Consider the following 13,843-nt stretch of genomic DNA (forward strand, 5'->3'; position numbering starts at 1 on the left):
ACAGAACGAGGGCACAGCTCATCCAGGGGGTGCAGGAAGGTGGGGGAACGTGGCTCCCGCCGCTGCACACCACTGGTCCAGGAATTGCTTGCCCAGCGGCTCCCATTGCTGCTCCTGCCGCTTGTCCAGGAGGGCACAGGGAGGGAGTGTGCCCCCAGATTTGCACGGGGCAGGCAAGGCCAGGGCTGCACCACGCTGCGCTCTGGGTGGGCAGCGGGGGCTATGATGAATTTTTGGGTGGCTGCAGCCGCTCCATAGCACCCACTCCATCGCCCATCCTGCCCCAATCCGGAGGCACACACCCCCTCCCATGTATCCCACCTCTCGCTCAGAGTGGGGCAGCTAGCACTTTTAGGCATTACAGAGTCATCAGATATAGGTGAATGAAACTCACTGTCTTTAGTGAAGTTAATCATGATTTATGGTGAACTAAAAAAGATCAATGTGAAGCCCAGAGGCCAGACATTATGGGTTACACAAAGTGCCAAATGACATTTTTAGGACACCAGACCTATTATTGTATGCTGAAATTTTGACTAAAGATACATGATGCATGCAGTATATTATACCGTTAAGAAAATCAACAATACAGCAGATTAAAACTGAAAATTTCCAGTTTGTAGAAAATTTTGAAATTCTGAAAAATATGTTCTCCTTCTCTGAAAAAAGTATAAAATCTAAGACATCCTAGAAAAGGGAAAATTTTTAAAAGCTTCAAGCTGAAGCATTTCAATTGTTTCAACTACAATGGAAATATCCTTAATGAAAAAAGCTAATATACAATATGAATAGTGTTGTTATTCATTGAAATGGTGTTGTAGTACTGCTTTTTAGCAGAAATTAATTTAATTCCAGCAATTACTGAATCATGTTGAAAGCCACCCAAATCAAGACAGACCTGGATTTTCTCCACTAGAGTTCCAAAAGATGTACTGACTACATAGGCAACAAAGTTGAAAGGAAAACTGAGACTGGGATAAGAAATTCCTACCTGGCTTGTAATGCCATGATGTTAACTTAAGAAATGAGGGAACTCAACTGGAAATAACAATTTTGGAGGTTCAGATTCACACTATATGCAGATTATAGTCTCAGGTTCAATTCAAGACTACAATTCTGGTTCAGATTTGCAGGGACCAAAATGCTGTAAACTGCTTTTATATAAAAATTCAGGCTCAAGTCTTTTCAAACTTCATTCAATAAGCACTGTAAATTTTAGAAACTGTACAAGATCAAGCAAGATTTCCACCATTTTATTATTCAATTTAACCTACGTTCAAATGAATACTAGAAAACAGGTTCCTTCAAAACTCACACCCAACCTAGATCTGAAACATTAAAATTAGGTATAGACCTGGGGCTTTAAATCCAACCCATGATCTCTAGATGCTTCCATTTGTTCAGATTTGAGTTTTGATTTGTTACCAGTCACCAGTCTGAAACGTCTGATCACAGAATGTAATACAGCACAGGGTGTTATATTACAATAGCACTAGCATTAAGATTCTGAGTCCATTGTCACAGCCATCTGACATAAAACTAAACTAAATGGATCTTCAAAGAAAGCACATTATGCCCTAAAAATGGAAAACTTATCTGTATGTAAAACTCAGCAATGCAGTGCCACAAACTTTAGTCCAGAGTGTACAGTGGATTGAGAAAGGTTTTATAAGTAGGGACCTACCTAAATCATGGCAAAATGAAGGGATTTTCATGGGCTGCTCACAGCACATGGAGCTGATTTCACTGTCTTTTTCTGATGAGCCTCCCCTTGTCACTGATTGGCCAAGGCCAGTCACTCATCTTGTTGCAGCATTGCATCTGGCTTCTTAAGAGATGGCACCAAAACCCTCTCACTTTCCTGACTGGCACCTTCACTGAGTCTACAGGCATTTATACATATATATTTGTCTGCTCCCATGCACCGATTAATCGAGTCTGCTCTGCATGCAAGCTGATGTGCCTGGCGCTGCATCGCAAGCATTTGTATAAACAGCAAAAATGGAGGAGTACACTTTTGAACTAAAACACCTTCAATGTGTTTTAGTTCAAAGGCATGCCGCCACCATTTTCTCAGTGCTGTTGCACATTTTGTTGTTTATACAAATGCATGCGCTGCAGTGCCAGGCGCTTTTAAAAGCACCCAGTGCTGCAGTGCAAGCATATGTACAAATATGTCACTAGCTCAACTCTCAGTAGCTCTCAAATCATGTGCTCTATGGCTGCAGGAATTGCCATGCTTTCTTTGTATTCCAGTAAGCTTTATAGGGAGAGGAGGATGCAGGGGAGGAAGTGACTCCATACAAAATAGTGGGAAATGTCATTTTTCGTGGTGATAGCAGAAACCAATGTTTTTCATTGTTACTTTGAAAAATCACGAAACTGCAATTTAGGTAGGTCCCTAGTTATAAGCAACTGGTTCAGATTTAAAAAGTCAAATAAAGTAAGAAATTTCAAAATAGAAAAAAAGCCTGATCCAAATGTAAATGTAAACTCTAAGCCCATGAAACATACAGTGGTTACACAATCAAAAACAGAACTTTCTGAATTCTTCTGCATTTCTGCAACAGAGGGGTAAATACCAGTCACCATCAAAAAGGTCCTAGAAAGGAAATAAACAACCTGGCACTTTAAAAAGGTTCTATTTCCCCGGGCACCCGAAGCTAATGAACCAAAGCCTCAATAAGGCATAAGGACCAAGCCAGAACCTCTATCTTTCTGCAGAGAAACCAGGCCCACATTTGGCCTTCTCATCCAACCCTTTTGAGACATAAAGGTCATGGAAAAAAAAAATCACAGATTTATTAACTGCTTGCCAAGCACTCAAAAGTGTGACAGTCATGGGGTATTTGCAGTAGTAGTCAAATTAGTCAGAATTTATAATTTGTCATATAACCATTAAACAGCTCTGAAAGAAAGCAACTTGCTGACACTCCATGCTCTACACACGTGAGTGACGTAATCGAACAAAAAGCCATATATGGCATAGTGGGGTTTTTTGGCAAGCACTAGACCAGAAAGGCAAAAGTTGTTTTCCCTTTCACACACTGAAATCTTATTATCAGTTTAAATAATAAGTTTTGCCCATTTGAAGTGGCATTTTGACTAGTCGGTTGGGCTGAATGAAATACAAATTACCATTAGGAAAAGGTAACCTGGTGATTATAGGAGGAAAGCAGACATTAAGAATCCTAGATTAGGAATATCTCTCTCCCTGGTAGTGACTCAGCTGTGGTCTTGGGCAAATCCCCATGCTCTTTGTGTTCCATTGTTACAGAAGATATTTGCTTCCTCATGCAATGGCTGTGCACGTTAGCTGATTTGAATCCCTCAGCTATCTAATTATTATTTGTACACAACCCAAAGACACATTCAGCCTGCCTACTTGCAATTTCCTTTGGAGAATAATACCATATTTTCTTGTATGTAACATGTCCTTGAATAAAATATCCATCTTGCTTTTGAAAAGCAGAATGAAGAAAAAAGGATCTTTCCTTGTAGTAACTAAGTAGCAGAAGGTAGGGAGCCAAAAGTCTGCTCATTGTTCTGCTCCCAGTGGATCCTATGCAGACTTTACTTTCACTTTGGCCTTGCCAAAGTTTAAGAGGCAGACACTGCTGTTATTTCCCCACGTGTAATATGCACTTTAATTTCCAGCACCTGGTTTTGGGGAAAAGGTCTATGTTGTACGTACAAAAATATGGTATATCCATCAGGAATATATGTCATAAGCATGCAAACAGTGCTATATCTTAAATACTTCCTGAGAAAGAGACCTCTCTTGTGATGATGCAAAACCTAAAACAATAGAATAATTTTAACCCTCCTAAATAATATGTTAACCAGAGTTACTGAGCAAAATGCGTCCCTGTGATAATTCAACTGAAAACAAAAGAATTATACCGAGGATGAGTCTTCCTTATTAATTAAGAGAATATTGAAATTCAGTAGGCCTGCTGCCAAAATATGTAGCTAAAGACAAATGTGATGAGATATTGCTAAATAAAAAGTCATAATCAACTAATAATAGTAAATTAAATAATTATCTGAAGGAAACATACCTTTATAACTCTTTAACTGTCAATCTATTCCTGGTCAGAAATGTTTCTAAGTTAACAAAACATTTTTAGTCTATGCAGAGATAACTTATTAATTTTTGAAGACTGTTTTTTTCACTTAGTGAACATTTTAGTGTTTGGCAGCTTCCCTAAATTACCTTGCTATCTGTTCCATACTAATGGCAGACAGTGGTTTGTTATTAATTTTTGGTTGCAAAAAGAGAGTGTTTTTTTGTTGTATGTACAGATACAAGCACATAGTAACGGGCAGTGATTAGCTGCTCCTAAATTTGGGCATGTCAATTCTCTATTGTACAGGTTTACATTTACAGTGTGAAAAGGTTCTTGCTGTAATACACATGTCTGTTTGGATGCATATTCAGCCTCACATAACCTGTTAATTACTTATCAGAACGCAATGGGCTGCATGTAACTAATTATTACAGCTCAGTGTGCAATGGTGACCAAAAAAGTCAATACAATATTGGACATCATTAAGAAAGGAATTGAAAACAAAACGGAGAACATCATTATGTCATCATGCAAATCCATGGTGCACCAACATCTTGAATACAGTTCTGGTCCCCGCATCTCAAAAAAGATGTAGTAGAACAGATACACAGGGGCAACCAAAATAATAGGGGCTGGAGCAGCTGCCATACCAGGAAAGACTAAAAAGGTTAGGGATCTTCAGTTTAGGAAGGAGAAGGCTGAGACAGGATATGACAGAGGTCTATAAAATCATGAAGGACAGGGACCAAGTGAACAAGGAACTGTCATTTAGCAAGTGTGAGTATACTAGAACTAGGGGACACCCACTGAAATTAGTAGGTGACAGGTTTAATACTAACAAGAGAAGTATTTTTTTATACAATAAGCCTGTCTACGTGTTCATTTATGGTGGTTTAAATTTACAGTAAGTGGGAATAGGCCAATGTCTACATGTGTAGGCATTAAGGCATAGTAACACTGTGCGTGGACTACCTTGGGACCAAAATTAGTCCCAAATCAGTCCACACACACAATGTTACTCCACAGTAAGGCGTCTACAGATTTATTACTGCACAGTAACTAATCGAGCACAAATTTGATACCTGCATGATGTGTTGGCATAAATTGGCACAAATCATCATATTTACTGCACAGTACAGGCATGGCCGTGTAGACATGTACCCATACTGTGCAGTAATTTTGGTTGCTGTGTAGTAAATGTGCACAGGTAGATGCAGGCAGTGTGTAGTATACTTGTGGAATTCATTACCACAGGAAGCGGTAGAAGCAGATAGAATCGCCAGGTTCAGAAAGAGATGGGATAAATTAAGGGATGGTAGATCTTTTACTGGCTATTGAACAGAACGGTTGCAGATGTTTCTTCTGGCATTTCTAACCCAATAAATAGAGGATGCCAGGAAGGATACTGAAGGGAATAATGGGCTAGATGGACCATTGGTCTTACCTAGTATGGCAGTTCTTATTCTATACATAACTATGTATGGTAATAACAATGTTCATTATCTCATGAATTACTGGAAATAGAACAGCTTGTATTCAAACTCTCCATTTTCTTTTAATATGGATTGACTCTATTACAATTACTGTGCCTGATCCTTATAGGGCCTTGAATCTGTAACACCCTTCAAGGAAAGGAATGCTAACCTGTTATGATACTTGACATCTTTTGGTGTCAGACCCTCTTGTAGAAAACAGCTTTCAGGCTGTCATGGCACTTTAGAATGAAAAAGTTTCAAAGGCTAGAATTTATGTTGAAAGAGTTTTTCATAAACAATGGCAGAGGTAGCAATCCTCATCGACTCCCATGCCTGTTACAACTCTGGCATGTCTCCAGATAAGGAAATACAAATAAAAACACGGTTTTCAAGGAAGGTAGTTAGTCTAGGGCCGTGGCTTTTAACCCTTTTTCATTTGCAGATCCTAAAAAAATTTGAATGGAGGTGTGAACCCCTTTGAATTGTAAGTGTGGGTATTCATATACTTTTGACTGATCACAGTCATCTTTCACAAAACTCTTTGATATATTCTGCGGAGCCCCAGAGATTCGTGAACCACAGGTTAAAAACTACTGGTCTAGGGGACAGGGCACTGAACTCAAGTGTTCTATTTCTGCCATTAATTATCCATAGGACCTTGAGTCACCTTTCTTCTCTATTCCATAATTTTCCAGGGCACACTATGTTGCTCTTGTTTACTAAGAGAAAGGATACATCCTTTGCTTTAAGTCTGTACAGTGCTAAGTACAATGAGGCCTTGATCCTGGCCTGTAATACAAATTGTAAATAATAAGGTGTCTCATTTTATCACTTATTTAAGGAAGAACTGAAAATATACTTAATACCATTTCTGAATGCCACTATATGTTATTCTTAAATTGCGCATATATTTTTTTCTTTTCCTTGCACTTTGAAGCATACTGGAAACTGATACATTGGTTTAAGTCAACTGTGGCAAAAATGGGCTTCTCTACTTGACTTGAGCACAGTACATCAAATACTGGCCTTGAAGCACATCTTCAGCATTATAGCAGATTTACTGGAAACATAATAAGCTGATCAATACTGCCAAAGCTGAAAGCTCTGTGGCTAAAGGATGAATTTCAAGGATGTTTCAGACTGCATACATGCATTTGTCTGATTAAAATCTATTTATATCTTTTAGAAAAATATATTTCAGAGGGAGAAAGTGATAACAATAGCTGGCTAGACTCTCTTGTTGTAAAATCATAATGGATAATTAACAATAATTAACAAAATTACGCAACTGCTTGCAAGATACATTCATGAATGAGATTTCAGATTTATTTAAGGTTATATATTGCCAGTCATCACCTTTGTACCTGAGCATCTACCATATGAAATTAATAGCAATAGCTACATCCCTGAGGGGCTTCATATTAGCTATAGTACCTTTCCTTTTTGTGGGTAAAAACTTTGGTTGGGATAAGAATTTCATTTTTGATATTTCAGATTTTGTTAGATTTCTGTGTGTGCATTTTACTTTGATTTGAGAGTTGACTAGGTTTTTCACTGTAAGAAGTTGTATGAAATGTATCTAGAAAACAAACAACCTACTAAACTGTGGATGAAGTTGAAAGGGGAGGAGAAAGCATTGGATTTTAATTAGAATAACTTTTACCTTCACACAATTATTTCATTTTATTTCTGAAGTTGCTTGGAAATGGTCTACTTCATACCAAGATCCAGATAAAAAAAATACAAATTTAGTAGAAAGCAGACTGTTATATTTCTGGCTTTTTACATCCAAACCAAAGATATTTGATTTGTTAGGTCACTAATGATAATGATATTTCAGTGGTATCTAAGGGAAAATGGGTAGGAGATGTATTTCAAAATCAACTCATGTTTAGTGTATTTTTTCTTATAATTTTATATGATTATGTTAAGTATCGATCTGTGTAAACATAGCTCTTCCAAAAATAATCCTCCAAATGGCATTATTATATCAGATAAAGAATCCCCATAATTGTTATTCAAAGACAATAAAATAGGCTGTCTAGAGCCTAGGACCCACAGCCATCCAATCCTGACTAGAATGATCAGTGCAACACCAGCACTAGCAGTCTTTTTTGTGGCTCATATAAAACACATTTTATATTTGGATAGTAAGAATTTTAAGATTTGCTTCTGCTCCTTGACGAGCCAGTGGGCAAAATCCTATTGCTATAAATGAGAGCTAGATCATTTAGGCTTTCCATCCTGAGGAAATATTTAATGCTCTGCCTTTATTAATCAATTGCTAATTTCTTCCTCTACACATTTTCACTGTTTCTCAGTTAGATAATTATACATAATTCTCACTGGGTATTTCCCACCTGTGGTGGAGTAGACACTAAAAAAGGGGTTGTTTTTGCTTAACTCGGGAAGGCAAGTGAATCCCATGAAATAAAAGGCTTTTTCCTGAGGAAGATGAAAAAGAAACTAACATATTCATTGTACAGAAGCCAGAGGCCCCAACATCCAAATCCAACAGCAGGCCCTGATCTTGAATCCACGTCACCATGATGGTCATCAATAATGAAGCCTGACCATATACAACTAGACATGAAGAACTATTTAAAATCAGAGTTTCAGGGCTATACAGATGCATTTTTAGACTAAACAAAAATAGGAAATTAATACACTTTACTCACTAAGCTAGACATGTTATTAGTAGCTTTCTTTTTTTTCCCTTTTCTTTTTGCTTCATTATCTTCAGTTTTGATATGCTGAAAACATATTTGCATCTACGTTCATCTATTCAGAAAAAAAGGTGGTTTCACAGACAAATACAGGTCTCCCCTATACAAAGCTATATGCTGATTAGGCTAGATAAATAGCAAATGCTAAAACTATATTAAATCTCTGCCAAGACTTTGAAATAATGGAATAAACTAAGGGATTAAGAAGAAGAAAATAACTTAAGTACCTTTCCTTCTGGTTTAACTACAGCCATCCAGGATGGGGTTTACATAAGGCATCATGGCTGAATAAGGGTAAATTGCCTAACACACATTTCACTCAACATTACATAGCAATGCTTTACATGTGTGGGGATATTTTAGCTAAATGAATAGTGAGTTGCTGAAAAAAAAAAAAGCAGCTAAAAAGCACAGGTATGACAGCCAGACAGTCCCACAGGGTTTCATGTATCTGTTTTCTAACTAGAGGTGAGCTAATTTGTTTTTTTAATCTGAGCCAAAAATCATCAACATATAAAAGCCCTTTTTTCCTCCTATTGGCTTCTCCTGAGCCAGGCAGCATAGCTCCATCCCTCCACACTGCAGGCATCCATCCATCTCTCCATCCATCCCCCCCCAGCCTCCCGGGTAGGTACCAACCTTGGGTGTTCGGATGTGCTCCATGGCGTCCAGCTCCCTGCTGAGATGCTCATCCACCTCTCCCACTCAGGAGGGTTTCCTATACATCTACAGGGGAGATTATTAATCAGATTTTTTTTCTGGGGATGGCAGGGAACAGGAGAGGAAGGGAGTGACTTATTAAAAGGCTGCTAAAGTGCCTCTGTTTTGATGCTTGCAGGTCGCTGATCAGCTCCTCCTCCAGGAACAGATGCCATGCTTCCCTCCCCACCCCCAGCTTAGATGCAGCTTGCACAAGCAGTACAAATGCAGTCAGCCAGGCCCTAAAGACTGACAGGTTCAGGCGTGCCTGGGCAAGGATGCCAGAATAAAGGACAAAGGAAATCCCCCCCTCATCTGGTTCTGCATCCGACTGCAAAGTCTGACAACAGCTACCTAGGAAAATGCATCCCTGCATCCCTGATTCAGGAGCACTGCGATCAGCCAGGTTGGAGGGAAGCTGGACAGAAATCAATCAAGCACACCTCCCCACCCCGCCTTCGGCCCCAAGGCCAGGGAAAGCCATTTCTGTTGGATTAAGAGTATATCTGGCAGGGACCACCCAGCCTGACCTTGCCTCCTGGCCTGGTCTACAGCTGAAGCCCTCAGTGATGTAAAACATTTGGGGCCTGCCCCTGCCGCCTGTGTGATTTTGCAGGTGGCCTGTCTCTTGCTGAAAGCAGCAGCCTGCAGGCAGGTACAGAACACACCAGGTCCTGCAGGGACGTCTGTGCAGCCCCCCTCCCCTCTACAGTCAGCTTGATAAAAACCCCAGCGCTGAGCCCTGGCAGAGAGATGGAGGCCTAGGGTGCAGCTGCATCCAGTCCCCAGGGAGCAATTGTTCACAGCTGCAACATCCAGGCACTAGGCTGCATTGTCATTTCCATGCTGTGGTCCTGGGTAGGGATGGCCTGAAGCTGCCTGTGAAAGATGCAGCACTAGCCCTCTCTGCCATTCTCCTCCCATTTAGAATCATAGAAAATTAGGGGTGGAAGGGACCTCAGGAGGTCATCTAGTCTGACCCCCCTGCTCAAATCACAATCATTGCCATCTCATCCCAGCCAAGGCTTTGTCTACCTGGATCTAAAAAAACCTTTGTAAGGGTTTCTGCCCCTATCTCCCATTTCCTTCTTGCCCAGAGGGTAAGCTCCTCCTAGGCCAGCTTGGAGGTCCTGAGCAGGCTCAGCAGCAGGGGAGGAGAGTGCTTTGAAGCTGATCAGGCTACAGGTTGATGTGACCCCTACAGGGAAACACCTTTTTTTTTTAAATTTAGGGTCTAGATAATGTAGTCAAAGTGTCACAACTCACCTGCAGTACCTGACACACTGTTCTGAGGTCCCACTAGCCTTGATCTAATCTGGGCCTGGAGTTTTTCATCAATCCATTTCATTGTGTCTTGTGTTCATGAGCTGAAATGAGGGCTGAGGATATGCTGGAAAATGTATTAAATGGGATTCGTAAAAGTGCTCACATTTACAGGTCTCAAGTCCCACAGGCATTTAACCAGTGGCATTTTTTTCTCCCCTCTGTTCATTTTGTCTCAGAGGTGCACTCTGAAGCAATTAAGAATTAACCAACTATAAAGCATCTTTCCTTTGTAGTCATAGCTAATGTGATTCAGTACACATATTATTATCACTTGGCATTCACCGCTGTCAATGCAGTAGATAGAACTGAAAAACAATGCCCTCTGCTTGGAAACAGGAGAAAACCCCATCACCATTAATATTTGTTATTTCCTGGATACATCTCCTGGTTGACTCAAGCTCATTTAAGTCAATAGCAAATCCCCTCTCCCCCAATTTCCCTCACCTCCAATACGGATATACATAACAGGATGCAAAGCCAAGTGTTACACAAGGTGTTTGTTATACACCGAAACCTCTGAACATGCTGCAAGAACCAGTCTTGGATTAGTTGTGTCATTTATGGCAAACTAACTATAAACAGTGCTCTTGTGTTTAATAGAAGTCATGACAATTTCATTTGTCTTAGAAAGCTGCAGTAACCACTGCCTTTATTTCCTTTTTTTTTTTACTTTTCTTTTATATTTTCATGCATCTCTAATGCTCATGGAAGGTGGTCTCTTGACAGTCCTGGACAATGATATCCTTTTTTTATCCACAAAATAGAGTGTCAATAAAAGTCTTCCTAAACAAAGGGGTCTGACAGAGGTGACAGGATAATTTCATTCCCATTCCCCATAGAATCCTTGTCTCATCTGATGAAACATCCAACGAAGTTGTCTATAAATGCCAAGTGTGATGATATTTTTGTAATGTAAGTATGCATTCCACTGACATGTCTACACTAAATGATGAAAGGGGTAACAATATCAATGTCTTTATAGTAAAGATAAGAATGATACATTAAAAAAATTTATGAGGACAAATAGCTGTAAATCCATTTGTTCAGACTCATTTTACTGGTTCATTGGCAACCAGTATAAGTATAACAATAATGATAACAAAAACAACAACTTAGCACCTTGGTAATATTTTTTTATTCACTGATTTCAAAATGCTTCTGTGTTTTACAAAAAGAATGGAAATTTTATCTCCTTGGGTCAGTAACTTGCATAACACCATTCAAAACCTGAAGAGTAATTCTGATGGGAGAGACTAGGATGAATACACTGCAGTCATTTTGATGCACACAACTGACATGAGACTGCTCATAAACCTACATATAGAGACTGATCTTTCCAGAACTTTTGCCATGAATTTCCCTGGGAACAGAAGCAAGCCTCTAGGCAGAAATGTGTTATAAGGAGATACAGTGTAATCTAGTTTCCAAAATTCCTGTTTGGATGCTAATATCCAGAAACATCAACACAGGGTGGTGCAGGGTTGACAGCAGTTTTACAAAAAAATTAGATTATGGATTGGATAGGATGCTTTGGATAGGGATGATCCTGCCTCAAGCACGGGGTTAGACTAGATGACCTCTGGAGGTCCTTTTCAGCCCTACTTCTCTATGATTTCTATGATTTAACTGTGTGAAAGCACATTTCCCACTCTTAGTCATGTCTTTACAGTAGCTGCATAAGAGGTAGAAGTCCAAAAATGCTGTACTTGTTAAAATATTTGTATGCAATGTGTGAATTTCCTGAAGTGTGTCCTATGGATCCCTTGCTGATACACTTGCACACAAAAACTTCTCCCCCAGTTCTTCTGGTAGCTGCATGTGACAGAACCTATTCCCAAGGTAAGGTTTCGACATGGGACAGTTTTAACTTTAACTTTTAACTTGGTGAAAAGTTATTTAGTTTAAATTTTAACATTTACTTTAAGAATTACATGAAGAAATGCTTCAGGGCTGCTTTGCTCGAAGTCTAAAAAAAGAAATGTATAAAAGGAAACTGAACTTTGCTGGTGAAATCATGCAAATGGAAAACTATTTTACTTCTATTCTGGAAATTTCCTGAATTGAATTACTATTGGTCCAAGGTACTCAAGGTAGTTAGTCATGTATGAAGCAGGGTAGGGTTTTACCTTATAGACCAATGGAATCAGAGATGTAGCAGTCAAAGTGAGTTGTTACCCATGAAAATTTATACAGGGCATGAAAACCCAACTGTGTGACATACACTACATAACCTGGTGATAAATGGCCCCTTCATCAATGACTGCAAAAGGGTGAGAGAAGAAATGAAGGCTCAGAAAAGGGAAGAGACTTGCCCAGGTCACACACATGCATCTGACAAAGCTTATACATCTTTGATTCAGTCTATAAGGTGCAGCTGTACTATGATTAAGATTAGCCACTTTCTATAACGAACCACACACAAGCAAGTGATGAGGCTAGCATCACATCCAGCCACCGTTTGACACCCAAGCCTAAATGACCAATCACCCATTTACAGCTCAGTTGATGAGGACAAGGTAGCCTTTGGCAGAGTAAGACTTGGATTCATTTTGCTAGAGCTATAGCAAGACACCTTAACCACCCTGCCACCATATCCCTAATTAGGAAAAAGTCAGCAAAATTAGAGGAGCAAGACTATTGAAAATATACTGAACCAACTAAAAATGTTCTACTGTTTTGAAAGAGTCTACTCTTCTCAATAATATTTTCTGTAAGTAAAAGGTAAAATTCAACTTGAAATTGTAAAACCTTTCAAAAATGTAAATTGTTGCGAACACCCACTACTCAGAACACCACTATACTATACATACATTTTTACCAGATCACAACAACACAGTAAAAAGTATAACATGAAAAGGCTCTGAAGAACAGAGCAGGTTACACAAAGGAGACACATTTTTCAGGAACATATTTGTGAGAAAAAATTGCACCTTTTCATAAGAAACTCCAAATTTTAGATTTTCCAGCCAACCGTCCTAAAGAACGAAACATAACCCAGGAATCAGGGGCGTCACACCTACATGAGAAGTTTACTGTGCAGTAGACTAATTAGCTATGCAATAAACATCTCAGTATCTATACATGCACCCCTATTAGGCTGGAGTAAACTAATTTAATCCACAGCAGGATAGTATTAGTAAATACAAGTACTATATTTTTGTACAGTAAAACACTACGCAGCAGCACATGCAGCAGGCAGCCCTCACACTAAGGCACCCTCACATCCCAGCCAGCCCCTGTGAAGCATGTTGAGCCATGGGCTGCTCTGACCTGGTTCAACATGCTGCACTCCCAGGTGCACGTTCAAACAGTAGTAAACTCCAGAGCGTATTGCTCTGGAGTTTATTGCTTCATATTAATTGCACATGTAGATGCACCCAATAAGTATCATCTTCTCTTTGTAAAGTGATACTAAATGTTTACCAATTTACAAAGAGTTTTTGGAAGGATTTTCTAAATTGGTCCCAGTACAAAAATGTCTTTAAACCATCTCATTCAGAAGCCCTGGCAGGGAATTTCTCTTCAACACCCAATGTTTCTGAGGAAG

General features: G+C 39.4%; 1 protein-coding gene across 1 annotated transcript in view; it reads right to left on the reverse strand.

The window, feature by feature from the left end:
- Positions 1–8,999, reverse strand: part of MTMR7 (myotubularin related protein 7) — an 87,047-nt gene extending 78,048 nt beyond the window's left edge. The window contains exon 1 of the mRNA XM_006015856.2: positions 8,911–8,999. Within this exon, the coding sequence (XP_006015918.1) occupies positions 8,911–8,934 (24 nt within the window). The 5' untranslated portion in view covers positions 8,935–8,999. The remainder of the gene's footprint in view (positions 1–8,910) is intronic.
- Positions 9,000–13,843: the final 4,844 nt, after the last annotated feature.

The sequence above is a fragment of the Alligator sinensis genome, unplaced genomic scaffold, assembly GCF_000455745.1.
Source record: "Alligator sinensis unplaced genomic scaffold, ASM45574v1 scaffold528_1, whole genome shotgun sequence".
Lineage (NCBI taxonomy): Eukaryota > Metazoa > Chordata > Crocodylia > Alligatoridae > Alligator > Alligator sinensis.